The 25,950-nt window shown below is 44.3% G+C and overlaps 2 protein-coding genes across 4 annotated transcripts in view; both read left to right on the forward strand.

Moving 5' to 3' along the window:
* Positions 1–6,198, forward strand: part of HAO2 (hydroxyacid oxidase 2) — a 7,866-nt gene extending 1,668 nt beyond the window's left edge. Inside the window, exons 3-7 of one of the 3 annotated variants that reach the window (XM_009639104.2) lie at positions 303–603; positions 996–1,173; positions 2,959–3,117; positions 4,792–4,861; positions 6,131–6,198. In XM_009639104.2, coding sequence (XP_009637399.1) covers positions 303–603; positions 996–1,173; positions 2,959–3,117; positions 4,792–4,861; positions 6,131–6,186 — 764 coding nt within the window. In that variant the 3' untranslated portion in view covers positions 6,187–6,198. Of the gene's footprint in view, positions 1–302; positions 604–957; positions 1,174–2,958; positions 3,118–4,791; positions 4,862–6,130 lie in introns of all 3 variants that reach the window. The other 2 variants (XM_009639103.2, XM_035894549.1) reach the window with 2 other exon arrangements.
* LOC104126518 (3 beta-hydroxysteroid dehydrogenase/Delta 5-->4-isomerase-like) lies at positions 6,192–25,950 on the forward strand. Its single transcript, XM_035894548.1, has 4 exons — positions 6,192–6,262; positions 15,416–15,638; positions 21,102–21,266; positions 25,136–25,950. Exons 2-4 carry the CDS (start codon positions 15,485–15,487, stop codon positions 25,948–25,950), a joined length of 1,134 nt encoding a protein of 377 aa, XP_035750441.1. The 5' UTR covers positions 6,192–6,262; positions 15,416–15,484.

The raw sequence follows: 25,950 nt of genomic DNA on the forward strand, positions 1-25,950 counted from the left end.
TGCGAGGACAGAGTCATAAAGTTCATGCTTTTTAAAAAAAATAGCTGCAAAATGAAAGCGCCACTTAGTAAATTACCTCTCCCTTTCCTGCTTCCGTAACCATGATCCTAAAACAGCACATGGCCGTTCTTAAACCTGGGGCCATATCTGCCAATTGGTAGAGTGCTGTGTTTGGTAGGATATAAGTAAAAGCGGAGTTCAGGTGTTCTCTGCAAACTGTACATAAGAAAATTTTGTACCTGGTGTCTGGCAGGACTGTTCACATAACCTTGATTCTGCTTATTTTCCAATACCTCCTGAAGCAGCCAAAGCGATGAACACCTGTTACATTGCCAGCACGTACTCCACCTGCACGCTGGAGGAGATCTCCATGGCCGCCCCTGGCGGCCTCCGGTGGTTCCAGCTCTACATCCACCGCAACAGGGCGGTTTCCCAGAAGCTGGTCCAACGGGCGGAGGCCTTGGGTTTCCAGGGCCTCGTCCTCACCGCGGATCTGCCCTACACGGGCAAAAGACGCGACGATGTCCGCAATGGTTTCCGCCTTCCTCCCCACATGAAACTGAAGAACTTGGAAGGAGCCTTTGAGGTTTGTAAAATGAGCCCGTCCTTTCATTCACTGAGCTGGTGTGTACCACATGAGACAAAAACCACCGGGTAACTGCTGCTTTGGCATATGCTGTACCCGGGGTGTATCTTCTCCCCTTCTGGTTCTGCAGCGTCCTGGTTTGACCTCCTGCCAGCCTGGGTTCTGGCTTCAAAATCCCAGTCCAGCTGCCTTAGAGACACCAATCTCCATCCCCATTGTAATTATTCTACTCCAGAGACACGTGCTCTCCAGAGCTGATGAACATGTCTGTTAGCGAGTTTAATTAATCTGTTCTAGGGCAGGGAAAGACATCAAGGGGCCTCTGTATTGTTACAGCTCAGATGAGGTTTCCTTCTGTCCTGTGGCTATAGGGAGATGATTGCTCTGAGTACGGACTGCCACCCAACAGTTTGGATCCTTCGGTCACCTGGAACGATATCTACTGGCTGCGGAGCCTGACCCACCTGCCCATCATCATCAAAGGCATCTTGACGAAAGAAGACGCAGAGCTGGCAGTGAGACACGGAGTTCAGGGAATTATTGTGTCCAATCATGGTGGAAGGCAACTGGATGGAGGACCTGCCACTGTGAGTGAGAAAACAGATGTCCCATTAGTGTTTATTGTATGCACATTTGCACTAACCTGGGTATCTTTATGCTCGTCTTTGTACACATGCTTCTGGGGACTTGGGTATTGGTTGCATGGCTGTAGATGCATGCAGATGTACTTTAGCTTCAAACTGGTAAGATGCATGTCTTGGCATGGGCTGCCCACTGAAGAATTTTCTCAGCTTCTTGGGAGGGTTCTGTAAGCAGCACTGAACCCACATTAACTGCAGATACACTACGTGCCTAAGTTAGTAAAAGTTTTCTGCCTATGTCTTCATTAGCCAGGGCAGTGCACACGTACTCTTTGCGCACTGTAGCAAAAATAAAACAAAGCTCTGGAACCAAAAATGTACAAATGAGAGCATAATGTATTCTCATTGTTCACATCTGCCAAAACATGCACAAACAATACAGCTAGATTTAGTGAGTGGTCTGCTTGCGTATTTACAGACTCAAGTCTAAATGGGAATTTATTGACTTTCATGAGCCAGAAAAAGGAAAACTTATGGAGAAAAATTCCCCCACTTTTTAATCTGTACAAAGAAATCATGGGTCATTTTGATGCATGTGTATTTCACTGCTTTAATTTGGCTTCTGTCAATTTTTCCAACTGTTCTTCTTTCACAGTTCTATATCGCACATCTTATGGACTTTCTTTTCTCTGTTTTCCTCTGTAAAATAAAAATAGGCACCAGGGAATTCTCTTCTATTCTATGTCAGGGCTGACAATAATGATTGAAACAAAAAAATGCTAAAGACATAATAATGGAAATGGCATCTACATTAAACTGTTCCTTTACCTTAGAAGTTTCTTTACATACACAGACAAATCAGTAGCTAGCTAGTTCAGCTGTGCTACTCCTCTGGTACCAAGCTTGGCAGCAGAAGCTATTGCCCTGGAAAGCTTCGGCCTGAAAGATTTCAGTCTGAAATTCTGAAAAAAATTATGACCAACTGAAAAAACCTACTTAGTAATCTTAGTTATAGCTGCTCTACTTAAAAAAGATGAAAAGAAGGCAAAAGAGTATAAGACACTGCAGAAAAGAGACCTTTGGGTTTGCTGTGAAGGTGAATTAATTAGGTCTAGCACAATGTCCTGCCACTGGTTATCCTGCCTTTGGGACGAGAGCCAGCACCTCTGTGTGGTAATGCCCTGCACTACCAGCCTGGCTCTGCAGCTGTGCTCTACGGAAAAGACCTTAGGGAACCAGGAGACTTAGCCTGGAGGAAATGGCACACTGACTGTGCTACAGAGCAAATGAAAGCCTTCAGAGATGCTTCATGTGGTTTGAGGAGGCTTTCGACAGGTGGTCACTAGGATTAGGTTGAAATGCTAAGTTTAGGCAAGTTGGACGGTAGCAGGGAGAAGTTTGACACCAGCCTTTTTTACAAACGTGTACCATTCATCATTGTCTCAAATGAAAGTAAGACATTTACAACAATTATTTCCATTGAAATATATTTTAAAAATCTTTCAGAAAGCAAGTGAAAAAGTTACTTTTTCACTTATCAGAAGTGATAGCAAAGAATATCAGTATAAGCAAAGCACTGGAAAATAGAATTAACTATCTGGCAAACAGAACAGGGAGCTGCACTTTATTCTGCAGCTTTTGGTGCCAAGCTGTCTCTGATGCATTGTCACATTTCAAGTTGAGAAGGTATGTCATTACAGTATTGCATCCCTTCCTGTCCCTTTGGAAAACCTCCTCTTTCTCTTGGAACCAAAAGCTGAGCTCGAGGTGAGAGTGGCTGCTTCTTTGCAGATTGAGGCTCTGGTTGAAGTTGTGGAGGCAGTTCAAGGCAGAGTCGAAGTTTATTTAGATGGTGGAATACGAAAGGGAAGTGACGTATTAAAAGCACTGGCGCTGGGAGCAAAATGCGTCTTTATTGGAAGACCAGCTTTATGGGGCCTGGCTTACAAGGTGAGTAAGGAGCTTTGAGTTTGTATGTCTACTTACATTCTCCAACACGCTGCTGTTGTTATTTAGAAGTCATAGACACAGTTTTCACCAGTGAAGAATCTTATCCTTTTCTTTTGTTTTGTTTTGCTGAATTTTAAGTGGAAACACCCCAAACTGAATCAAACCCAGACGTTTTCTGTGATTTAAAAATACCACTGAATTTTATGATTTCAAAATTATTTTGAAGCTGATAATATTGTTTTGTGGGACCTGACTTCTTGGTGTTGCAATTCAGTGCTAAAATACTGTAGCACTCAGGACCATCAGTGCTTTTGAAAATTGGAGGTGGAGTTATTTGCCACAAAGATGAGTCTGAAAATTTTATTTTCTGTCAGCTTACTTGGAAACAACGTATGGTTTTCATACAGCAGCTTCAGAGCGATGTTATGAATTCTTCAGAAATACATATAGAACTCCATCCCACCGATGTCTGAAACATTTTGGACAAGACTGAGCACAACCGTGTCCTGGAGGTGCCTGAGTGCGCCACTGCTATCTCAGTTCCAGCTTTGCTGCTTCTTAACTACCAGCATATTTCCATGATCCAGAGTCATGAATTAGACCTCTGATGCAGAAGGTTAACATAACATAATTAAAATTAAAATGTAATTATACTGGTTGTTTGCTTTGCTAAATTTTTGCCTTTTATCCTCTGAATTGGAGCTTTCAAGCTTTTCTCTAGAAGAAAAAACATTTATTTTTATGGCCTAGAAACATTTCCTATCTTTTAAATGAGACTCCTGTCCAGTGGTGTGATTGCTGTGGATTCCAGTAGCTAGCCTTTAAGCAAGAAATCACCTGAATCTTCTGAGAAACCTGGAAGAATCAGCAGCACTGTTTCTGTTGCCAGTGAACATAAAAAAAGGGCCTAAGATGAAAAGGGTGTTGCTGTAATTTGCCCCCATTTTTTCCACAATGCAAACAGAAAGGAGACGAGATTTTTTGAGTTTAACTGTGCTTTGATTTTATATTCCATAGAACATTCCTAAAAGTGTATCTCAGCAGCAGTACCCTAGCATACAAGAGAGGGAGGGCATGAACAAGCACTGACATTGCCTGCACCCAAGGCGTTCTTTATTGCAAGAAATAAAAATAAAATTTAAGCAAAAAAAAAAAAAAATCCTCCAATATTTTACAGTAGATCAAAATCATATGTACATTTTATTGGCTTTTGAGCTTCTTGGTGTCTCTTGCTCTGAGGAAAACACACAGTGTACTATTTTTAAAGATTCAGTCTGGTATCTGAGTAAACTAAAGTTTTTAAAGCTGTACCATATATTAAACTCTCATTACTTCATAAAATTCTGTCAGCATCTTAAGGCTTGACATTTTAAAACAAGCCCATTGGTGGAAGTTAAATGAAAGCTAAGAAAAAAAGCCAGCTAGAAAATGTCAGAAGTGAAAAACAGCTTTGTTTTCTTTCCCTGTTCAGCTGTATCACAAAAGGAAAAGCATCTAAATTAATCTGTGATGAGCTGAGGACATGCATCATATCATTTTAATCATTCATCTGTGTGAGAGCCCGGAATTGGCACGGACTTAAGGGACTGTCCCAGCTCTCACAGTGCAGGCATCCTGCAGCATCGTTTTGTGCCAGTGCCCCTTTTACCCTGACTGCTTTCTTTGTTGGAGCAGGGTGAAGAAGGTCTTCAAGAGGTTTTGAGAATTTTGCAGGATGAGTTTCGTCTGTCGATGGCCTTAGCTGGTAAGCGTTTTGCAGGTTGTTTGTAATTGGTGATACAGAGGTTTCTGCATGCAAGCCATTGAACAGCGGAAGTCTGATGGCTGGGTCACAAAAAGGGAATCCATGTGAGTTGTGCTGGTTCTAGTTGCTATATTTAAGGTGATTCTCTGCTTCCTGTGAAACCACGTGGCATTTCAGGTGCCATAACAATGAATCTTGCAAGGAGGAAGTAGGTTAAAGCAACTTTCTGACCCAAATAAAGAGATGCAAAACTAAGTAGCCCTGAGCAAAACTTGGAATTGCTGTTTTGCTGGGAATCGCAGCATATGTTTTCAGTATTTAACGTTTACCAGGGTAAAATGCAACCAATTTTTTTGCTGCATGAAAAGTTCAGAAAAAAATGGGTGCAGAATTTTTCTCTGTGTATTAAAGAATATACAGTCTGTTGGTGCAGGTTCAAATCTCTGCATCCCGCATGTCTCTGTGTTTCCTCCTAGCTTTTACTGTCATTCCTCATTCCGCGTTTCTCACTGCTGCTCCTACCACTTGCTGCCATGTTTGATCCCCTCATGAACAGCAAATTTGCACAGCCCAGTGCAAACTCCAGTTTCACACATGAACAAGTACGACGTGCAGATCCAGTGCAGAAGTATTCAGACATCAGCAAAAGGTCTTACCCCACCTCAAATCATGTTTTAAAGATTTTCATGCTCTAGTGACCATGAACTCAAGTGGATAGCAATGTTGACTGGGAGACCAGAACTGAAATCCCACTGTGCATTTCTTAATAGGTTTTTGGGGTTACTTTTCAACCAGTAAAGATTCCTACAAGGTTTTTTCCCAGGAGGCTCTCACACTTCTTCACACGCAAAAGGGCACTGAGCTCGGCAAGAGTAGCAGGTTGGGACTTTTTTGGCAGGGCTGTGAAATTCCACCCAGATTTGACCAAATGAAACAGCAGTGCAAATCTCCACCTTCAGTCACTTGACACACGGCAATCTCTGTGTCTTTTCTGTCCACCTTTCACTTCTGGCTGGATCAGATGGCTCCCTGCTCAGCTTGTTATAAGTTTTGGGTTCTTTTTTTCATGTTTTTAACTCTCCTTATGCAGGAATCACTGTGCCTAACCTCAGGGCTGAAGATGCCATTGAGGAGTAGGACTCCTGTGAGTGAGCTGCTGAAGTACCAACCTATCCCCACATGGCTCATACAAGAGTAGACCATGATTCGGGGAGAGGGCCTTCCAAGTTTCTCTCTCACCAACATGTTTCATTTCTCTATTTATTTCAGGCTGTGCCAGTGTCTCAGAGATTGGCCGACACCTAGTTCAGTTCTCAAAGCTGTGAACAGCCTCCTGCAACACCCACGGAACAGAGGCAGCTCACGCTAAGGTCCCAACCAGACTGAAGAGAGAAAAAGAAGGTGCAAATGTTGAATGTGCAATAAGTATCTGATAAGGCCTTCAGGAAACTTCTGAGGAGATTAGGAAAGGCTCTGTGTTAGCAAAGGCCATTCTCTGCTTTTATTGAGACCAATTTGTTCTTTAACACGGGTAATCGTTACTTGCTTAAATACATTTACTTTAAACTGGCTGTTCTGTGGCATTACCTCTGTTTGGCCTTACTCCCAAGCTCTGTTACATCAGGCAGCCAGACATGGAAAACTATGTCCCTTGCTTCTTCCACTTGGTTGTCCTACCAAGTCTGGCTGCAACTCAAGCTATGCACTACCTCTGCTCCAGGGCAGTTGTGTTGTGGCTGATTTCCATAGCTTTGGCTTTCCTGGATGTATTCATAGCAGATACGGAAAGAAGATGCATCAGCTAACAGTCACCCCAGCTACCCTTTGAAGGCGAGGGCAGTTCTTGCCCACTGCTTCCAAATGCAGAGCAATGAAATCACTGGTAACCAAAGCAACACCCTGTGCTCCCTGCTGAGAGTACCTCTTCCTTCACTACGTAGTTATCTTGCGTGGCAAACTCATCTGAGCAGCACTCAGGATCTATGCATTCTCAGAGCACAGCACAAGTTTGTGGCGGTGCGTAAGTAACTCACCCGGTGCCCTGGTCTCTGCCCAAGGGTGAGCACAGCCAGCACAGGCTGACGGAGTAGGCAGGAGCTGCTGGCACAACCTGAGCAGCACATGGCCTTTGCTCTCTGAAGATGGTGCAGAGGCAGCGGTGTGCCTGCTGCCAGAGTAGAGCAGCATAAACTCTTGCTCTCCGAGGTAACAGAAATGTGTGCTCATCCCTTCCTTGTCCAAGTTTCTTCTTAAGACGCAGGTCTTGCCTCCCCATGAGGAAGAACTCCCTCAGCTGTGCCACCCACCTGCCATCACCTGGTGGTGATTAATCCTTAGTAACAACTAGGAGCTCACTCACTCTTCTCTTTCTTTTCTTTCTTTTCTCTCTTGCTTTCTTGCTTTATTTTTTTTTTAAATTTTCTTTCCTTTCTTTCTTTCTTTTCTTCTAGTTCTCTTTCACCTGGATGGTTCCTTTTCTGTAGCACTCTTTAGAGCACAGTCTTCAGCTATGTCACCTAGTCTTCCTTTCTTCCTCATTCCATCTCTTTGCATCATATCTCTGTCCCCCACCAGACGTCTTCCCCATTATTTTTCTTCAGAAAAATTTCAGTCATCACCTAGGCTATTATTTCTGCATATCACTGACTAGCATGAGCCTCCCGGCATCATGGACCTTTGGTGGGTATGCCAGAGCTGCCTTATGGCGTCCCAGAGAGGAAAGCAAGGAAGCCTGCTGCTGCCCAGAGCTGAGGGAGCTACTGGGGAGCGGAGATGAGACAGAGTCAAGGCAGATAAGGTCCTGCAGCCAGGGCAGAAGTCTGTTGATGTTGTATTATTTGGAGCTGATGTCCCTTGGGGTTTGTTTGTGTCAATAGGCTGCAGCATGATTATTTACTCTGAGCTATTCTCCCTAGGAGGAGTTTACCAATACTTGTTTTTCAATCTTTATAATAATGCTGTCCAAGTAAAGGTGTAAACAGAATTAATCTATTTAAAATGGCTAAAATCCCTGTATGCACATTTGACCTTTGTTATGAATGTGGTGTGTAAATCAGTGGGGAATCTGGCCAGTGTATCTGGAAATAAGCTGAACCTCCGTAAAGAGTTTAACTGATTTAACTACTTGGGCTTAATCAGGTCTTTTAAATGAGGATAGGTAAACTAGGATCGTACATACATGAAAACTGCTAATGTGCCTCATCTTTAAATATGCGATGTGATCTTAAAAATATCTGGTAAGACACCTGACCTTGTTTTCTGATAAATAATTTTTCAGGCCAGACTCACTGGCACAGCCACTGCTTTTATGCTACTTTATAGCAGCACAAAATGTCTGAGGGATGCTGGGCAGCAATGGGATGCCACATGTCGCTTTGTGCCAAAGAAGTACCAACCTGTTGGGCACCTCCTCTGCTTAGTGCACCTCCCAGTCTTGCCCATGCACATAAGGCTCCCTTTCCCAGCAGAATGCAACCTCGGGCAGTGGTCTCCTGCAAACTGCACTGCCCTGGGCACCAGGCATAGGCATCCCCAAGTGAGGCCTCCCTCTGCTCCCCTTGCTCTGGCACTGTTCAGTAAAAGCACCAAGAATAAGGGGCCACAGGCAGGGAAGAGTGACACTTGGCAGGCTAGTGATTGAGGTTGCCCTGTGTGTGAGGTTGCCCTGTGTATGAGGGTGAAGGTAGGGGCATGAGGTCATTACTTCACCCAGTAATTACTTGGAGGAAAATGCCAGAGGAGTCGCTGGTGCATGGGGCCGCACAGTTGCCTAACCCTGGTTTGGAGTGCTGTGTGGCCAAGTTTCAACAAGAAAGTGCCAGCTCTCCTCCCATGAAACTGCCTATGAGCTTCTTTGGTCAAGGGTCTGGCAGAGAAGAGGTGCTGCTTTTTCTGTGGAGGAGAAGGCATGTGTGCTCCCCCAATTCCTGATGAGGACATGGCCCACTGGTTCCTGGTGTACAAGGGAGAGGGTGGGGCAGCCAGGACACCTGGCTAAGCTCTGGAGAGGAGCAGGGTTTCCAGCGTGCTTCCTCTGATACATCTTGGCGACTTCCCTCTGAGCATTTGGATTTTTTTAGGTCTGTTTCTGGATGATCTAGAAGACCTAGAGAGGGGCATGTAAAGTGTGAGAGTGAGCAGGTGCCTGAATTTAGCTGCTGCCTTCTGGAGCTGATGCTGTGAAATGGGAAAGTAGCTTGTGAGAGTCTGGGACAACTGCATTTAAGCTCTGTTTCCATGAAAATGAGCTCCTCTGTCTCCTTGGTAGATGACCATCAAGGTTTTTGCTCCGTATTCTACACTCCCATTCACTGAAAGAAATCCCTTTTCTTTGGAGAAATCCAGGTACCAAAAAATCATCCATTTCTCACGTGCATTTCACTTCGATACCTTTCGCTTGCAGTCACACTCTGTCAATGTTCTGTGCACGGCACGGCTGGTCTGCTCATGTCGCTCCTCACAGCAGTCTGTGCTCCTTGGAGCAGAGGTGGTGCTGAAGGCTGCTCTGCTGAGGCAGAAAACCCTCTCATTTCAGGCTCCAGAGTCTCAGCTTTCATTTAAAGCCAATAAAACAAGACGCTGGAAAGCATGTCATTGTTACAGTTGTGAAGGAAATCTTTCAAGGAGGAAAGCCATCTTAAGAAACTCAGAGACATCTGCTGGAGCTAAAACAATTGTGATGGAAATTGTCTGCACTGCTGAGCTAACTTGTGGTGGCTTCATTTACACCATTACTGAGTATCCTGAGATCAAAATCTGTTTTGAAGGAAAGGCAATGCCACATCATGAAAATAAGCACAACGGTTTATTTTGTGATCACCTTCTCTGTTTTTCCCATGGCACTGAAGTTGGGGAATGGAGGATAGGAGGACAGGTGGAGTTGAAGGACATGTGAACCCTACTAAAGTTAGCCAGACAAACTGCAGCCTTTGATCAAGCTGTTCTATAGGTTTGTTGTATAAGACAGCATAAACATCTTTAAACCAGAAATGTTTGCAGAGGCCACGAATTTGCAGTTCCTGTGACCTGGATGGCTAGTGGAGTACATCTGGAGCCAGATTTGAAGAGGCATAGAGCACTTGCAAGTGAAATGAAGGGGTCCCAGACTGCAGGCTTTTGGAATGAGCAGCATCAGAGATCTGAAATATCTTGTTCTCCAATCCCGTCTCTTGCTGTTGGCCCTTTACAGCCATAGAATTTTTCTGTACAATTTTTCAAATGATACAATGATGCAGAATATCCTCCTAGCCCCTTCTCCCTTTCCAGAACTGAGGCAATGCCTGTACACTTGGATAGTTCTGCATGACTCTGGGAGTAAGGGGAAGGGGAGATTTTGCCGGTCAGGTTTGTGCAAGTATCATGTCACAGGGATCAGTACTGAAGGGGAACCGCTACAGAATTGGGCATGTGCATCCTGGGGGCAAATGATAAAGCCGCTCTTCAGCTGAGGTTTCTGCCCGCGGCACAGTACCACTTCTGGGGCAAAGAGCCCGCTCTCAGCAGTGCAGACCCCGTGCCACACCCTGCTTTGCAGCTGGCATCTGTTCCACTGCCCATTTCCCTGGCATGTGCGGGAAGAGCCACGCTATCAAGAAGCCACCTTCTGCATAAGCCCTACTTTAAACTGGCCTTAAGGAGGCAGAAGAGAGAAGCTAGCCCTCTTAGCTCACTCTGTTTAGGCCTAAATTTCTCTCAGAGATAACAGTGTCTGCAGTGTTCTTCCAGAGGCCTTCACATGGAGACCTTCCTCTCTGTTCCAGTAATAATAAACCTTGCTGGCGGCCTGACAGCCTGGCAGATAAGACTGAGGAATAATACCACATCGCACACTTTGATGGACTTCAAGGATGTACAAGAAGAGACTGAGATGACTGTGTGTGCTCCGTCCTGAGAAGGCTAAAAGTAGCGGCGGGGGGGATCACATCACTATCTTCCACTACTCAGCTGGAGGGAACAGAGAAGATGCAGCCCAGCTTCTCGGATGTGCACAGAAAAAGTGCGAAAGGCAATGGACACAAGTTACAATGAGGAAAATTCCAGTTAGAAATTAGTGGGAAAAAAATCACCTGAGGGTGGTCAGATGCTGCAACGGAGGGTCTGTGAAATCTTCATCCTTAGAGATGGAGATTGGGCAAGCTCCTGAGTAACCTCTTCTAATCTGACGCTGCTTTGAGAAGAGGTTCGGTCAGAGACCTCCAGGGAGTCCTTTAGATCTAAGTTGTTGGGGGACATAAAATAAGGGCCATACATCAGATCTGTACCCTGCCGTACCAGTGTGTTGCCATGATCAACTACCATGGAGCTGCAGAGGCAGCAGCTACATCTCTGTGAAAGAGGCTGCAGAAAGCATTTCTGGAGGGAAAAAGGAAGCTATTTGGTGAGTGAGCTTAAAAGAAGAGCTCACGGGGTTTAACCAGGCTGAGAGGCTATTGAACAAGCCCATCCTCCAACTTTTCCAAGACTATGGAAATCTTCTATGATCTGGATTAAGCCTGTGCCCATGCGTACCAAAGTCTCATGTCCCCTTTCTATACTGTGTCCTGCTTTCTGTATTTGATTGTTGTGAATATCTCTGCTGCAAATTCAAGCAAGGTCAAATCTCCCAAAAAAATTTTGCCCAAAGAGATTGTAACCATGTGGGTTAAGGACTAATCAAACCCTGCTGCCTCCCAACATCCCTGGAGGATGTAGCAGGGACAGGGAATCAGTCTATTTACAAGGGTAGTTTATCTACCAAATGCATCCGAATATAAACATTTTCCTTTGTCATATGGTGCAAATTTCTATGGCCTTTAAATAATAATTCATTCATCAATTCCAGTTGAGGAAACACAGTTCTGCCTAAAACTAAAGGGAAAATGAGACTAAATGTTTGTTTCTAGTTAATTGCCCAACTCATGTGCTGTCTAATATAGCAAAGAACACTACAAGTAAGTCTTTCTGATCTTGAAGATCATGTAATAAAAGTTACAGTCACTTTCTCCCTTCTACCAAAATAATTTTGATACTACTGAAATAGGAGATATTTTCTTTGTTGGGTTTGACTACACAGAAACATTGCGACCTCTTAAGGTGGTTATCTTCATACCTCAGTTAAAGTGTCTTAAAACTGCACCCCACTGTGAGAAGTTGCATTTATTCAGAGTTTGATTCAGCACAGCTGTCCAAAAGTTAATTATTTAAGTCTTGTTGCCTCTTGTCAATGTGTAACCAGAAGAGAGAGGAAAATGTTTCCAGGAGGGAACAGTGCCTCCCACCCTGAAGGGGTGAAGCTTTCCTAGAGTAAATCTACATCTCAGAGTACTCCCTCTTTCTCAGAGCTGCCACCGTCTAGGCTTTTTGAGCTTACAGACATGTGATGGTAAGAAACACATTAATTTTTCACATGAGAAGCACATGGATTTTTTGTGGCTTTTTGGTCACAATTACTCTATGTTTAGACAGCAGAAGTTCCAGTTAAACAATGAGCATGCCTTTGCTTTTCCCTGCTTCAGTTCTCATCAGTCTGGGCAACAGGGCAGACTCCAGAAACCCCTTTCATAAATCAGACTTTTTTTCTGGACAAAAGGATCTGTTTCTTCTCTTCTTCCTCGCAGATAGCTTCTTTTTGCCTGGTTGCACAATTAAATAGCATCGCCTCTGTAAAAGTATATTTTAGCCTACCTAAAACTTCTGTGCACTGCAATGTTATTGCATTTATTCATTCCAGTGCCATGATACAGCTTGTTCTCAATGCTGCTGGGAATTTTCCCTTCACTCTTTCTCTCTTACTGTCTTCTCATCTCCACTACACCCCCCTCAATCCCGTTTCCTCCTTGTGACAAGGGTAAGAAAATGCGTTCTCCTAACACCAGCCAGCCATTGTCCCAAAGTATCTTTGTAACAGTAAGCACCAATAAAGCTGGAGGATCAACACCGTTCCTGGAGCAGCATATTAGGGATATGGCTGTGATGGGACATAGCTGATTGCACATATACTAAGCTATCCACTTAGTCCATGTATAGCAATTCTCCAACACAAGCCAAAATTAACAAGCTCTGATTTTCTAAAATGATACCCTTAGACATTCAGCCCATTCTACAGCAAAATATCAGCTTGTGAAGGCCTCATTTTATGATAAAGTAAAGGAGAAGAAGACACCATAGTTAAAAAATGACTACGCGTTGACACAGAATGCAGAGTTGGTAAACTTTTTAGATTCTGCTGAATTAAGTTTTAGTCTGCAAATCCCAGACCCATGCAATATCTCTGAATTTCTTCAAGTTGTTCCTGGTGGTCAGGGGTCAGGTGCGCTGTGGCCTCATTGCTCATTGACAACATTCTGGGGCGTATGGCCCATTCCAGCATCTGCCTCGGTGTCCTTCAGGGAACAACCTTGTTTGCAGCACAGAGGAGCAGTCATGCCACCCAGCAATGTCAAGAAGAAACAGAAGGTGAAAATGTTGTCTCTAGGTGAGACCACTGGCAGCACCAGCAGGTCTGCGCTTGCACTGAGCAAACTCCTGCTGTCTGATCCCTGACATCACAAGTGGCAGTTCCAATGAAGGCTGCAATGTATAAAATTCCATCAAAGCCAAGCATTTGGCCCAGTAGTACCTAAGAGGACAAAAGCACAGCAGCAATAAATCTCCCTACAGTCCCCCATGCAGCACTCGTATTCTCACATAAAGCACTACCCCTGCTAAACTTGGTCATTCTAATATGCAAGCTCAGTGCAGGAGAGTGTTTTCTGTCCTAAGAGGCTGTGTTGTGTCGACTGTTTTTATAATGCCTCTTTAAGGCATTTTATTTCCTTTCTAACAGTAAAAATGAAGCACTGTTTCAGAGAACGCCAGCTGCAGCAGCAGGCTTTGGTCAGTTATGTTTCCTTGCAAAACAGCATGCACTGCACAAAATGAATTTGCAGCAGCTTCTGATAAGAACATAGAATGTCAAGGTCCTGCCTGAGGGAAGCCAAGGAAAGAAGCACTGATAACAATTTTTTTAAAGCTTTGTTGGAGTAAGGGAAGGATTTTCAAGGATGCTATGATTGAAAAACAGTTGCCAAAATTTTGTCATCTGTGTCAGCTAGAAACTTTTCTCCTCCAACAGAAATGGTTTTGCTTTTCTCCTGTCACTTGCAGGCCCAGTTTTGCTCTAAAAAAGTACTGATGTAGGGGTGCTGCTTCTATAGCTTTTCTCCAAGGCTCTCTTTAATGAGTGAACAAAATTCATGACAGAATAAAAAAGGGAGTTTGGGAGTTAGTTGCACAAATGCCAGTAAAGCATTTTTAGAGATCCATTCCAGCTGTGCCTGAGATCAGTGATCCCCTCTCCAGTGATTTCAGCCTAGTTAGTTGTGTTGCTGGGCTTCTTTGTAACTTCCTTCCTGCTTAAGGTGGCTACCTATTTATCATCTTTCTTCAGTAGGGATGTCTGCCTATCCCTGTGTGTGAGAGAGAGAGAAAATACAGCTCCAGTCAGTGTGCCCTGACCAGTACACGAAGACCTGGGAAGGCTGGGCAGGTATTAGGAGCTTCAGGCTAATGCCTAAGCCCTGCCCTGGTCTCACACTAGAAAAGAGTTTCGCTAGAACCAGAGTGAAAAACTCCCTAGGGAGAAAAATCTGGGCGTTTACCCTGTATTTTGGACATGTAAAAAGTAGTGACACAGTTCACTGCAAAGGCACCAACACCAGCCACAGACTTATTTTAACTAGGTACTCTCACACCAGACACCTCAGAGGTGAATCTTTTACTACTGCAGCTTTAATTTAACTTGAATGGTACATCAGACCATTTCATCGCTTAGAATGCCTCAAGTATACTGAACAAATACAAAATCCCAGAGGTTAGTTTTCAATCTTGCACAGAGAGAATGAGAAACCCATGCTATTAACGGGGGAGCCCAGTATCCAAAAAACCCACAGCAGTAGAGTCCACTTCTCAAACCAATATAAACAGCTACTCCTGCTATTTACATTTAATTTTAATGCACTTTACTGTCATATTAACACTGTATTACACAAGCAAGCACAGCTACAGAGAATTATCAGTGTGAGGATTTACCCTGCAAGGATTTAGGCACGCAGGACCACATCTAGGCTCAGACCTTGCTGTATCCAGAGCCTTCCTCTTTGAGGGGCAGGGGTGGAAGCACCACATTTGTTTGCAGCAAAGGAGGCACACGAGAGGGAGGGGAAGCAAAATGACTGAGGTGGTGCTCTGCGGTGTATAAATACAGGCAAATCTCCCCTACAGTCTTTTGAGTGCTAGAGAGGTGGAACCAAGCATTGAGGCAGACTTCTGTGGGGTTTGTTTGGCATTGAAGTTGATTTTGAGCATTTTCAGATTTGTTAATTTCTTTAGTTTGTAATAGTTTGTAAAGAGCTATTTCTTTGCATGGAAAAATGCGTAGGCTACTTCTGAATAGGAATAGCTAGCAAAAGTAAGACACGCTTTAAAAATTGTTGTTTAATGTAGGGTTTAGTTTGTTTTCCAGCAGTCTCTCCTTCTTGTAACACCCTTTCATTTGTAGAGACTCCAGAGGTTGATGTTGTGTGTTTTTTTCCTCAGGCAGGAGGTGAACCAGTCAGTCTAAGCTCAAGAGTCTGCCAGTTTGCCACCGAGGAGCAACCCAGAGCAATGTCCCTGGCTGGGGTAAGATGTCTAGTGACAGGAGCAGGAGGATTTCTTGGGCAGAGGATTGTCAGCTTGCTGTTGGAAGAAGAGGAGGCACTGGCTGAGATCCGACTGCTGGACAAAGCCTTTAGCAATGAAGCACTCGGGAGATTTGGAAGTAAGTACCATCTTGTGAGGACTATGTGTTGCAGGTATATGTGCTGTTGTCTCATGTGGATAGCTTGGAAGTCTTTATCTCTCATCCAAACCAGCTTTGCAGATAGAAGCTTTATTTCAAGGGAGTCATACTTTATCCTTCCCTCTCCTTCCAGCACAGAAATCAGATGTAAGATGTAAAACATAAAAGCAACAGTTTTCTTTGCCAGACCCTCAGGCTTCTCTAGGTTGGAAGAGAGACCCATATACTGTTCACGCAGTAAACAGGCTGCCTTCAACCTGACTGCTATTACATCAAAACACACAGAACAAAATTAGTGCAAAAATATCACATTGCTGCTGGGGGGAAGGAAAACACAAGCTGGTGGGGGGTACGGTGTGACCCAGAGCATACTGTCCTGGGCTCTGGTGTGCTAGACTAGAAGGCAGTGGGAAAGTTGTGGGTGCAAATGCTAATGGTTTTCTTCTACCTGTGATTAGTTTGGTTAAAAGTGATCTTCTGGATGAGAGTTGTGATGAGTTATCTTAAAAAATTCTTGTTATTATTAACATTATCGCAGCGGCCTGGAGAGCAGACCTCTTTTGTGCTATGCACAGAAGAGACATGATCCATTTGCAAAGGGCAAGTCAGGACTCTGGCTTCTTGAATGGACTGGAGACAGTACAAATGGGTGATATGCCCAGTGTCAGAAACGGTCTGTGGCAGGGAAAGCAGCTCAGAGTATTAGACTTTAAATGTCCCATTCCCTGGGATCCTGAGCACATCTATAAAAAGGCACGTAAGAACCTAAATTCAATCAAGTTCTTAAGTCCCTACATCACGTTTACTTGACAATGCTTTCCTCCATCATGTCTTAACCTCAAGACTATTCTTCCTCTATACAGGCAACTATATGGGAACCCTTATGGAATATCCCCACGCGACTTGCTAAAGACCCACAACCTATAAAGCATTTTAAGTGTCATCAAAGAATAGTAACAGTGTACCGTAAACCTGGTGCAAATTAATTGCACAGGCCTTTAGGATGGTGTTATACAACTCGGGCTTCCTCCTCATTAAATCTCATTCAGCGTTTCACTGAGGACACGCTAGATGCCCTTGCGCCTTGCAGCAGCCCTTCCTGCTTTGATTTCCAGGCAGCTACCGCAGCAACAAAACCTGCAGCTGCAGTCATCCGAAGCGCTTGTGGCAGCAGGGGCGTGGGTGATTTAGCAGTGATGCAGCAAGGCAGCGACAGAAGCATCTGCGCTGTTTCGGGCCAGGAGAGCTTTGCAGGGATAATGGAGCTTCCTGGGGAGTGAAAATGACTGTTTGCGTAAGCACAGTCTTGGCTGGGCTGCAGCAAATGTTTCACAGCTCCTTTTTTGTTAATAGGAAAGTTCTAGGACTTTCCTTATCCTCCCTCCTTCCTCCACTGAACACTGCCCAGACACTCACGTTCTTATTCTTGCAACATTCCTGCAGCACAGGAGGAAGGGAAAAATCAGTTATCAGAAATTTCTTTCCCCCACAAACATGTAGTAGATTTCATTTCAGATGTGTTTGAATTGCACTTGAGGCCCTGCACTTTGACTGGCAGTCCCTTTGTGCCTGTATCGGCCTCTGTGGCTACATCTCTCCAAGTGTCCTGCTGGCGCTTGTGCTTGGGACTACCTGAAATATTTTCCTGCCATTCCCTTTCAAGCCATTCTCTAGCACAGTGATTCCTATTCCAAATGCAGGGCTGCTGAAAAATTTGTGGGGCTGGAGTCTTCTGACCTGCGCTATTTTTACTGCTGGGACTTTTACTTGTTAGCCTGTTATTTTGATTTCTTGACCAGCCAGGAGCAGATCCGAATGGGTTTCTTTCTCACTAAGCTCTTGAGCACTTTTTACTTGCAATATCTTTGCAGAGTCAGGGCTGTGGGTAGTAAGACAGAGGAATATGTGCAAGTTACAGCTCCTTGTGCCAAGAGACACTGAGGGACACTCCTCTTTTGTCCAAACAACTTCCCTGCTGCGACCTTGACCATCGCATTCAGTCTGCGTAAACAGTGGCATTTGAGGTCTTCCACAGCCCTAGGGATTCCGGGATGATCCAATCAATGCCAAGTGCTGTGAGCTGGAGTCTACCCAGTTACACTGTGTGGTTGAGAATGAACGTCACACTGAACATGGTAGTTCGGTGCCTTGGGTTGCCCACCTCCCATCTCCACTTCAAATTTATCTTTCTGCCTTTCCTGTGCTTCCACTTAGACAATTCCTTTTTTGTTCACTATTGCACTAGAACGTCTGGAAAAGTTGGAAACTCCTAGGTTGTTCTCAGGAGGATTTCTCACTATGTCAAAGCATTGACTCCCTTTTGTCTCATCCCTCTCCACATCTCCCCCTTCTCCCCCTGAACCCTCATTTCATGTCATTTTTTGGATACAGATGCTATAGATTGTGTGATGCTTGAGCACTGACTGTTTTGCTCAGTATCGCTCCAAAGTAGAAGGAAAGTATAGGGAGAAGGAATGTTTCTTTTTTTTTTTCCAGGACTTTTGCTGCAGGAAAGGTCCTGCTCTGGGAAACTTCCTCCTGGCTTTTTGCTCAACATTGCAGACATTCATTTGTCTTTATCCCTGCATTCAAAACAGAAAGGCAGAGTAGCAACAGAACATCCCAGTTGCTGAAATGGGAACAGAATAAACACTTCAGCTTCCCTGGGCCAAAGACGCCAATAAATTGCTTTATCCTTCACAAATGAAATTTTTCTCCTATGGATATACAAAGTAGATCATTTTAATGAACCATTTGGTTAACCAGGAAAGTAGAGATGTCTCATGAGGAGTGCTTTTCCCCACCATCCACCCCACAGCTGTTAGGACCTCTGTAAAAGAGCACTAAGAAATTCAAACTAGGTCCAACAGACATTGCTGTTTGCAATCTTTAAACAACACATAGAAAAGAGAAAGTTTAGGGGAAATAGTCTGACTGGATTGCTGAGCCAGACGCTGCTCACAACTGTACTTTATTGAGTAATCATTGCATTTCCAAGCAAAAAACTACCCTGTAGCTAGCAGGGAGCATTGCTTACAGCTCAGAGGACACAGAAACCATTGGTGAAGTAGAAGCAGCTTTCCCAGTGGGTAGGTACTTTCTCATAATCACTGTACACAAAAATGGAGAGCTGAGTTGAATTTATTCTCTTCCTTCTCCTTCCACCTGAGACACACATGCTTTTTTGATGCCTGGACAATGGTTTGTGCAGATGGAAAGCAAGTTTCTCTCTGCTGTCCATCTCAGACTGAAACCACTGTCTGTTAGTCCTTTCTTCTTTCCTCTCTCTGCTTCCAAGCTCACCTCTTCCCCCCAGAGCAAAACAAGATCAATCTGCTTATTCCTGACATCTAGCTGATGCTGGTAAAGTGAACAAGGCCCATATTGTACTTACCACAGCAACTTCTGCTGGCTAAGGTGGAACGGGGGAGCAGTTTTCCTGCCTCATATCATACACATGACTTAAATTGCAAGCCCAAACAAGGCACAAAGCAGCTAGACATCAGCTTTCTAGTGACTGATACCAACTATCCCTGTGATCAACTTTAAAAGGGACTCGTTTCTTTTGTATTTTTCCTGAAAGCTTTGATTTCCGTGTGTAAAGACTTCCATTTTCCTAACAAACAGTGACCACTTTGAAGGGGCCACATGTCAGAATTCACATTGTGAAAACCATGTATTTCAATCCTTTGGATTATTGCAAACCCACAAAGCCTTACTCGTGGAGAACATCAACCTAAGGGCTGTACAAAGACTAATGCTTATTAGAGCAAATCTAACTGTTAGGTGCTTAACAAAGAAGCCTAGCCCCATAGTCTGACACTTTTGCATCCACACAAGTAGAGGTCAGTGTAAATCTTCTGCAAACGGAGCCCTAGGAAGTTATTCTGTAGAATGAAAGAGCATAAGAGAACATGTGGCAGTGACTGTGCTGGGAGGGCAGTAACTCTAGATGTAGAAACAGTTTTGTAGAAGTTTCACAAATTTCACATCTCAGACCAACTGTGATATGACCGATACGAAAAAAAAATAGACCCTCAATCCTGTCACATCAGAATAATTATTATAATAATATGGGCTCACATTCTAGCATGCTACAGAGATAATGAGATAAAACAATTTTAAAAGATACTCCCACTCAGTTCCAAATCCCAGCAGCTGTTTCTCTTCATGTTTCTCCAATGAAATGCTGCCTGCTTTGGAGCTGGTGACAATGTGCTGGGATACACAAGATTTCAGTCATGGCTGAGGCTAAAAGCTGTATAAATTAATCAGGTTCTTCTCTTATCTAAAATGGGCATTTGATTATGCTGAGAGAAGACAGAGCATCTGCCTGTGCTGCACTCCCTTCCCAGCAGCTGTGCCTGGGAGCCCTCTAGTGCAGCCGCAGCAGAGGCTTGCGAGAGGACTCGCTGTAATGACACCATGTCCTAAAAAGCTGTAAGTCAGGCTGGGAAAGCCCTGGCCTCTCCCATGGCACAGCTGCAGCAAGGCCACCAGACTTCCCAGGTGAGCAGCATTGCCTCAGAGTGTAAATTTCTCCGGGTGATAACCCTGTGCTGGCTCAGTTTTGATAGTGTAGTTCTGGGCTGTATAAGGATGCTTCTGCCCAGCAAAACTTAGGGGAAGGATGGCTCTGAGACCTAGGACTGCACCAGGATCACACACATTAGCTGCTGGGGAGGAAGGGAGCTTAAAAAGCAGAACTTAAAGCAAGTCAGGTGAAGCTGAGGTAGCTCGGGAGAGCAGCCTTCAGAGTTCAGATTTGGACCAGAAAGATGTGCATGCTAAAAATGACCCCACAGCACAGATGCTGAAATGGAGCCAGAGCTGGAGTTAGAAGAGGCACAGAGAGTCCTGGCCAAGGTACATAAAAAAAATGTGTTAGAACTGTAAGTAATGCAATAGAAGAGCTGCAATATGGGCAAGGTCAAGGGGCAGAAAATAGGTGCGAACACAGCTCTGTGCACACATGCTGTGGGTGGAGCGAGATCATTCATCACCTTGAAGACAGAAGCATGCAGCACCTGGCTGTTTGGTATACCTGGGTTAACACATCTTTAAATAGCCAGTCACCAGAACATGCATAGCTAAAGCTACTTCCCTCTGTGAACTTAAAATAGTCACACCTGAAGGAAGCTTCAGGCCCTTGCTAGCAGTGGGAAAGATTTCTCTTTAAAAAAACCCCCCAAAACCCCATGTTGAATAGCGGCTCCAAAAATATGTTAGGTAATGCAACATAGACTTCTATAGCACTGTAATTAGCACTTGACAATATAGCCATTGGAAAATGTCTTCTGTTGTGCCAGCCTTAAAATATTGCTCCAGTGCCTGGGCGGTCAGCACCTCCCAGGCATAGCACTGGCTTCTACACAGCCTTTCACCACTCCTTTCTTAGGATGCCTGTAAGGTCTTTTGCTTTGTTTTCTGCTGCCCTTGCAGAGTTCCAGGGTAAGACTGAGGTGAAAATCCTGGAAGGGGACATCAGAGATGTGACGTTCCTGCACCATGCCTGTCAGGGGGTCTCCCTCGTCATCCACACGGCTTCCATCATTGACACCTTGGGCCTCGTAGAAAAGCAGCTGCTCTGGGAAGTCAATGTAACAGGTGAGTGGGTGAAGCACCTTTCCCAAACACGTCTACTGTGTCCTGATCATCATCTGCTCAGAGAAGGGAGCACCTGACCTGTTCTTTTGAGCCAGATTAACTGGGTTGTTCTGCATCTCGCACAGCCACACCTGTGAGTGCAAAGCATGCATATGTGCAGCCCTGTGCAGCTCTGTCCCTCTCCACAGCCAGCGTGCACTGGTCTTCCACTGCAGGATCATTCACTCTTGTCAGCACTCACATATGCCCATCCTGAGATCTCCACGGGCTCTGCCTTCAGTGGCGACAGCCATGCTCAGTGGACCCTTCTGGAAGCAACTCACCTTTGAAATCCCAATGCACATTTGAGAAAATCGGTTCTTATTCTCCTTCCCAATGTAGCATCACTGCCTGTGTACATTTTTGAATTTTTACAAACACTAGAGGCTTTGGCTGCAATTACAGCAGACTGGCATTACTTACATCCCAGACTCTGTGGCACCCTGCTTTCTGTTCTTTTTCTTCTCTTCTCCTTTTCCTCCCATTTGCCACTATGTCTGTGTGTGCATCAATGCAGGTCAGAGGAGCAGATGCTCTTCCACCTTGAGCTTGTAATTAAAATTTCTCCAATAAACTCAAGGCTATGGGAGGGAGGGGTTTCCGTGACCTCTCATTCAGTGATGGGATCTCCCTTTCTACTATGGAGCTCCTGTTCCTCATGAAAAGATCAGATGAAGGGGGAAGGTTTTGGTTTAGAAATGCCCCTTGTGGCAACAGCTGCTGGGAAATGTAAATATATTTCCTAAAAGAGCAACTTCATCCCCCACCTTGTGGTCCCAAAACCCTCCATGCCTTTCAGAGAACTGGTACTGCCTCACCTGTATGCACACTCACCTCCCTGGCTGTGTTGCTTCAGCTCCTTGGCGAGTATTTGGGGAAGATGTTCTTACTTATGTGAATGGTTTTCCTGGTCCTTTGTTCCTCTCTGCCAATGATACAGGGCTTCTTCACAGACAGTTAAGGAACATATTTCTACAGGCACCACTTTTGCAAGTATCAGCTACTCACCAGCATTCAGAGCAAGAGAGTGTTCTTTGTAGCTGAGTTGTTGTCTCTTACTTGCACCTTAAAAACAGTGGGATGGCATTTTGGTTGTTTTAGCCTGGCTCACTGCCTGTACATTCAGCTTCCAGACCCTTTCATTTCTGCTCAGTCAAAGGCACAAATTGACAGTGACCACAAATTAGAGCCCAGAGGGCAGCTTCTCAGGTCCTTGCCAGGAGGGAAGAGCAGAAAAGCAAGCTCCTTTAAACCTGTGCATTGGGTAGTATGAAAAAGAAATATGTGGGGTGGTAGTTCAGAAAGAGGATTTGTAAAGCTCCCTCTCTGTGAACGTACCCCTGCTACAATCTGTTTCTCACAGCAGAATGTGTCACCAACACCCATAGGGGAAAAAAAAACCAAAAACAAACAAAAAAGCCCCCCAAACAAATATTAAAAAGCATTCCCAAAAGCAGAAAGCTCTCTATCTCTGAGCTGGAATCAGAGCTAGAGAGTTTATTTCATCATTCCTTTTGGCTGGTTTAGACTTGGGCACAAACTATCTAGGTTTTCATAAATCTTTCAGACCCGCCCCCAACAGAGTCTGTTCCTAGAGCAAAGTGACCCTAAGGTAAGTCAGTAAATACTGCTGCCCTCTTCCCTACTTCCCTTTATTTCCACCTCTTCTGGCTTTCTGACCAGCCAAGACACTGCTATGTACCTCACAGACTTGCAGGATGAAAGTTCTGTTTCTCCTAGAAGACAGAACTTCTATAATACAAATGTGCCAAGGAATCAGATGTGGATGTTCACAAACCAGAACAGATGCAAACAAGTTAAACTTGCCATCATGCAGGGCTTTCCCTCTGTCTCACATGCCACCCAATGCCTCAGAGCAAAAAATACCCTTTTAGGAAGGGAAGGAAAGCAAATTTTTAGGAGGAAGGGAATTAAGAAGATAATTAAATGTAATTCAAACAAAAATACTCTCTGTGAATCAGATCCTCAGCCAGAATGGTGGTGTGTGCAAGCAAAACTTGCACATGGAGACCTGCTCCATGGAAGATTTACTTTATTACATGCTACGTGAAAGATGCTCGAATTCCCATTACTGTAGGAACCTTTACATTTTTTACATACAACTTTGATTTGCAAATAAAACACTTTTTATTTGGGTGAAATTGATCTTGAACAAATACCAAATGCCAAGGTAATTTTATGTTTGCTTTTTTAAAAACTTGCTATCTCATTTGGTTTTACCTAACCCTTCTGCACTTTATTACTTTCCCTTGCTTCCTAAACAGCATTGATGGCAAGAATTAAGCTATTAATTTTTAAAATAATATACTTTATTAATTCATTACTTTTCCAGATGACCCTGGCTTGTGTGTCACCTAAACATAGCAACTTGCATGAACTCACTTTTCACGTGAATTTATTCCTGGCTGTGTAACCTTTTCTTCTTTGTGTTTCTTTAGTGTTTCTTAAAGCCTCATCCAGATCTATTTTCCATTTGTTTCAACTTCTTTCTTTTTCTTGTTCAAGCTTGAAAAAGGAATTTTGGTGCCCTAACAATACTCAGTTCAATAATTCTTCCCATTCTTCACTCATTAATGGGTCCATACTTTGCTGCCAATATTCCTTGGTCCTTTGAACCTCTTTTATTGATTATATTCTGTTTAGCAACACTAGCCTGTGCTGCATTGCGCTGCCTTTGGTTGTAACAGACTGAGCTGACTTCTTAGACCATTTATATACCTGAGGGCTAGTGTTTGATTTTATCCCCTAGATTTTAGGCCACACCCTTCTGATATATCATGTCAATCATTTTGGTTTAAAGTTCCTTTGCCAAAGATATTTTCAAATGTCTTTGAGCTCTATCTTCTGTTCCAAATTCACTGGCCCTTTCACACATAATCTCTCACATTACACCATGCACAATAAGGCAATTTTTGCCTCAAAGCTCAGAAGAAAAAGAAAAGCATCTACCTGTAATTAAAACAACCCAATTTATTAACATATTTATTTTCCCCTTGAATGTGCTTTCCTAGCTTAACCCTCTTGGCCACTTGAGAGACCTTGAACTTGCCAGTTTACCTCTGCTCTCCTCAATGAAAGCATTATAATAGGATTTTAAAATTAAAAATTCCTGTATTACTGCAAGTAAAATCCAGAATATGCCAAAACAGGAGGCATACATATACAATCATCACTTTGGTCACTGACCTTTACTCTATGATCTCTGTCTAGGTAGTATCATGCATTGTTCTGACGTAAGATCCTTTTTCTTCAAGCCCTCCTCCAAAGCCAACTGAATGGTGGATAGACTCCTACTTGGTGAAGCTGATTTTGGCACAAACCTTCAGGTTGCACATTAATTCTGTCCCTGCCTAGTAAACCACCCGAGATCATCCTCAAGCCTGGAGAACAAGGGCTTCAGCAGACAGGATGGATGGTACCTAATGAAAGGGGCAGCTTCTGAAAGTTCTCTGCCTTAAGCCAAGTCAATCCAACCAACAGGCACAAGCCCCTGAATCTGTGGTCAGCGTCCATGCTAGCCTAAGCAAGACCAAAATTTGGCTTTTGGCATAAAAAACCCCACACCATGCAATTAAGACCAAGTGTTCATCCTTGTTTAGCTCTGCCAGGTGCACTGATACCACTTCAACACAGATTCAGAGCAGGTTCAGTTTCATCGAATATGCTGCCCAGTTCAGGACAGGATTCTTCCAGCTGCAGAGAGGGGAGATCTGGCCAAGCTCAGGCCAGAGATGCCACTTCTGATCTAAAAAGCCCACTTTTCCCTGCTTGGAGAGCTCTAGACTGACTTGCATGTTTCTCTTTTGAAGGTACGCAGCTACTGCTGGAGGCATGTGTCCGCTGTAACGTCCAGCACTTCATATATACCAGTACCATAGAAGTGACAGGCCCAAACTGCAAAGGTGACCCCATTTTCAATGGTGATGAAAATACAGCTTATGAGAGCGTGTCAAAATTTCCTTACGCCCAGAGTAAGAGACTGGCAGAGGATTCTGTGCTGAAAGCAGACGGCCAGGTGTTAAAGGATGGTGGCATGCTGATGACTTGTGCTCTGAGATCCATGTACATTTTTGGAGAAGGATGCCCATTTCTTCAAGGTCATCTGGATCAGTGTCTGTTGAACAAAAATGTCTACCTGCGCTTCTCCAGGAAGGAGGCTTTGGTGAATCCTGTCTACGTGGGAAATATCGCCTGGGCACATGTGCAAGCAGCCAAAGCCCTGAGGGTCCCACAGAAAGCCAAGCACATCAGGGGGCAATTCTACTACATCTCAGATGACACTCCTCATATGAGCTACGCAGATCTAAATTACGAGCTGACCAGGGACCTGGGGTTTGGAATCGAGCCCCGGCTCCCCATGCCCCTGAAAATGTTGTATTACTTCTCGCTGCTGCTGGAGATTGTGAGCTTCTTGCTCAGGCCCTTTGTCAGATACATCCCCTCCACCAACCGTCACCTGGTCACTCTACTAAACACCCCATTCACATTCTCTTATAGCAAAGCACAGAGGGATTTTGGCTACACACCCCGCTACACGTGGGAAGAGGCCAAGCAGTGCACTGGTCAGTGGATTGCCTCCATGGTCCCAGAGAGAAGGTTGCACTTGAAAAGCAAGTCTGCCTAA

This window comes from Egretta garzetta, unplaced genomic scaffold, assembly GCF_000687185.1.
Source record: "Egretta garzetta isolate BGI_Z169 unplaced genomic scaffold, ASM68718v1 scaffold85, whole genome shotgun sequence".
Taxonomy (NCBI): domain Eukaryota; kingdom Metazoa; phylum Chordata; class Aves; order Pelecaniformes; family Ardeidae; genus Egretta; species Egretta garzetta.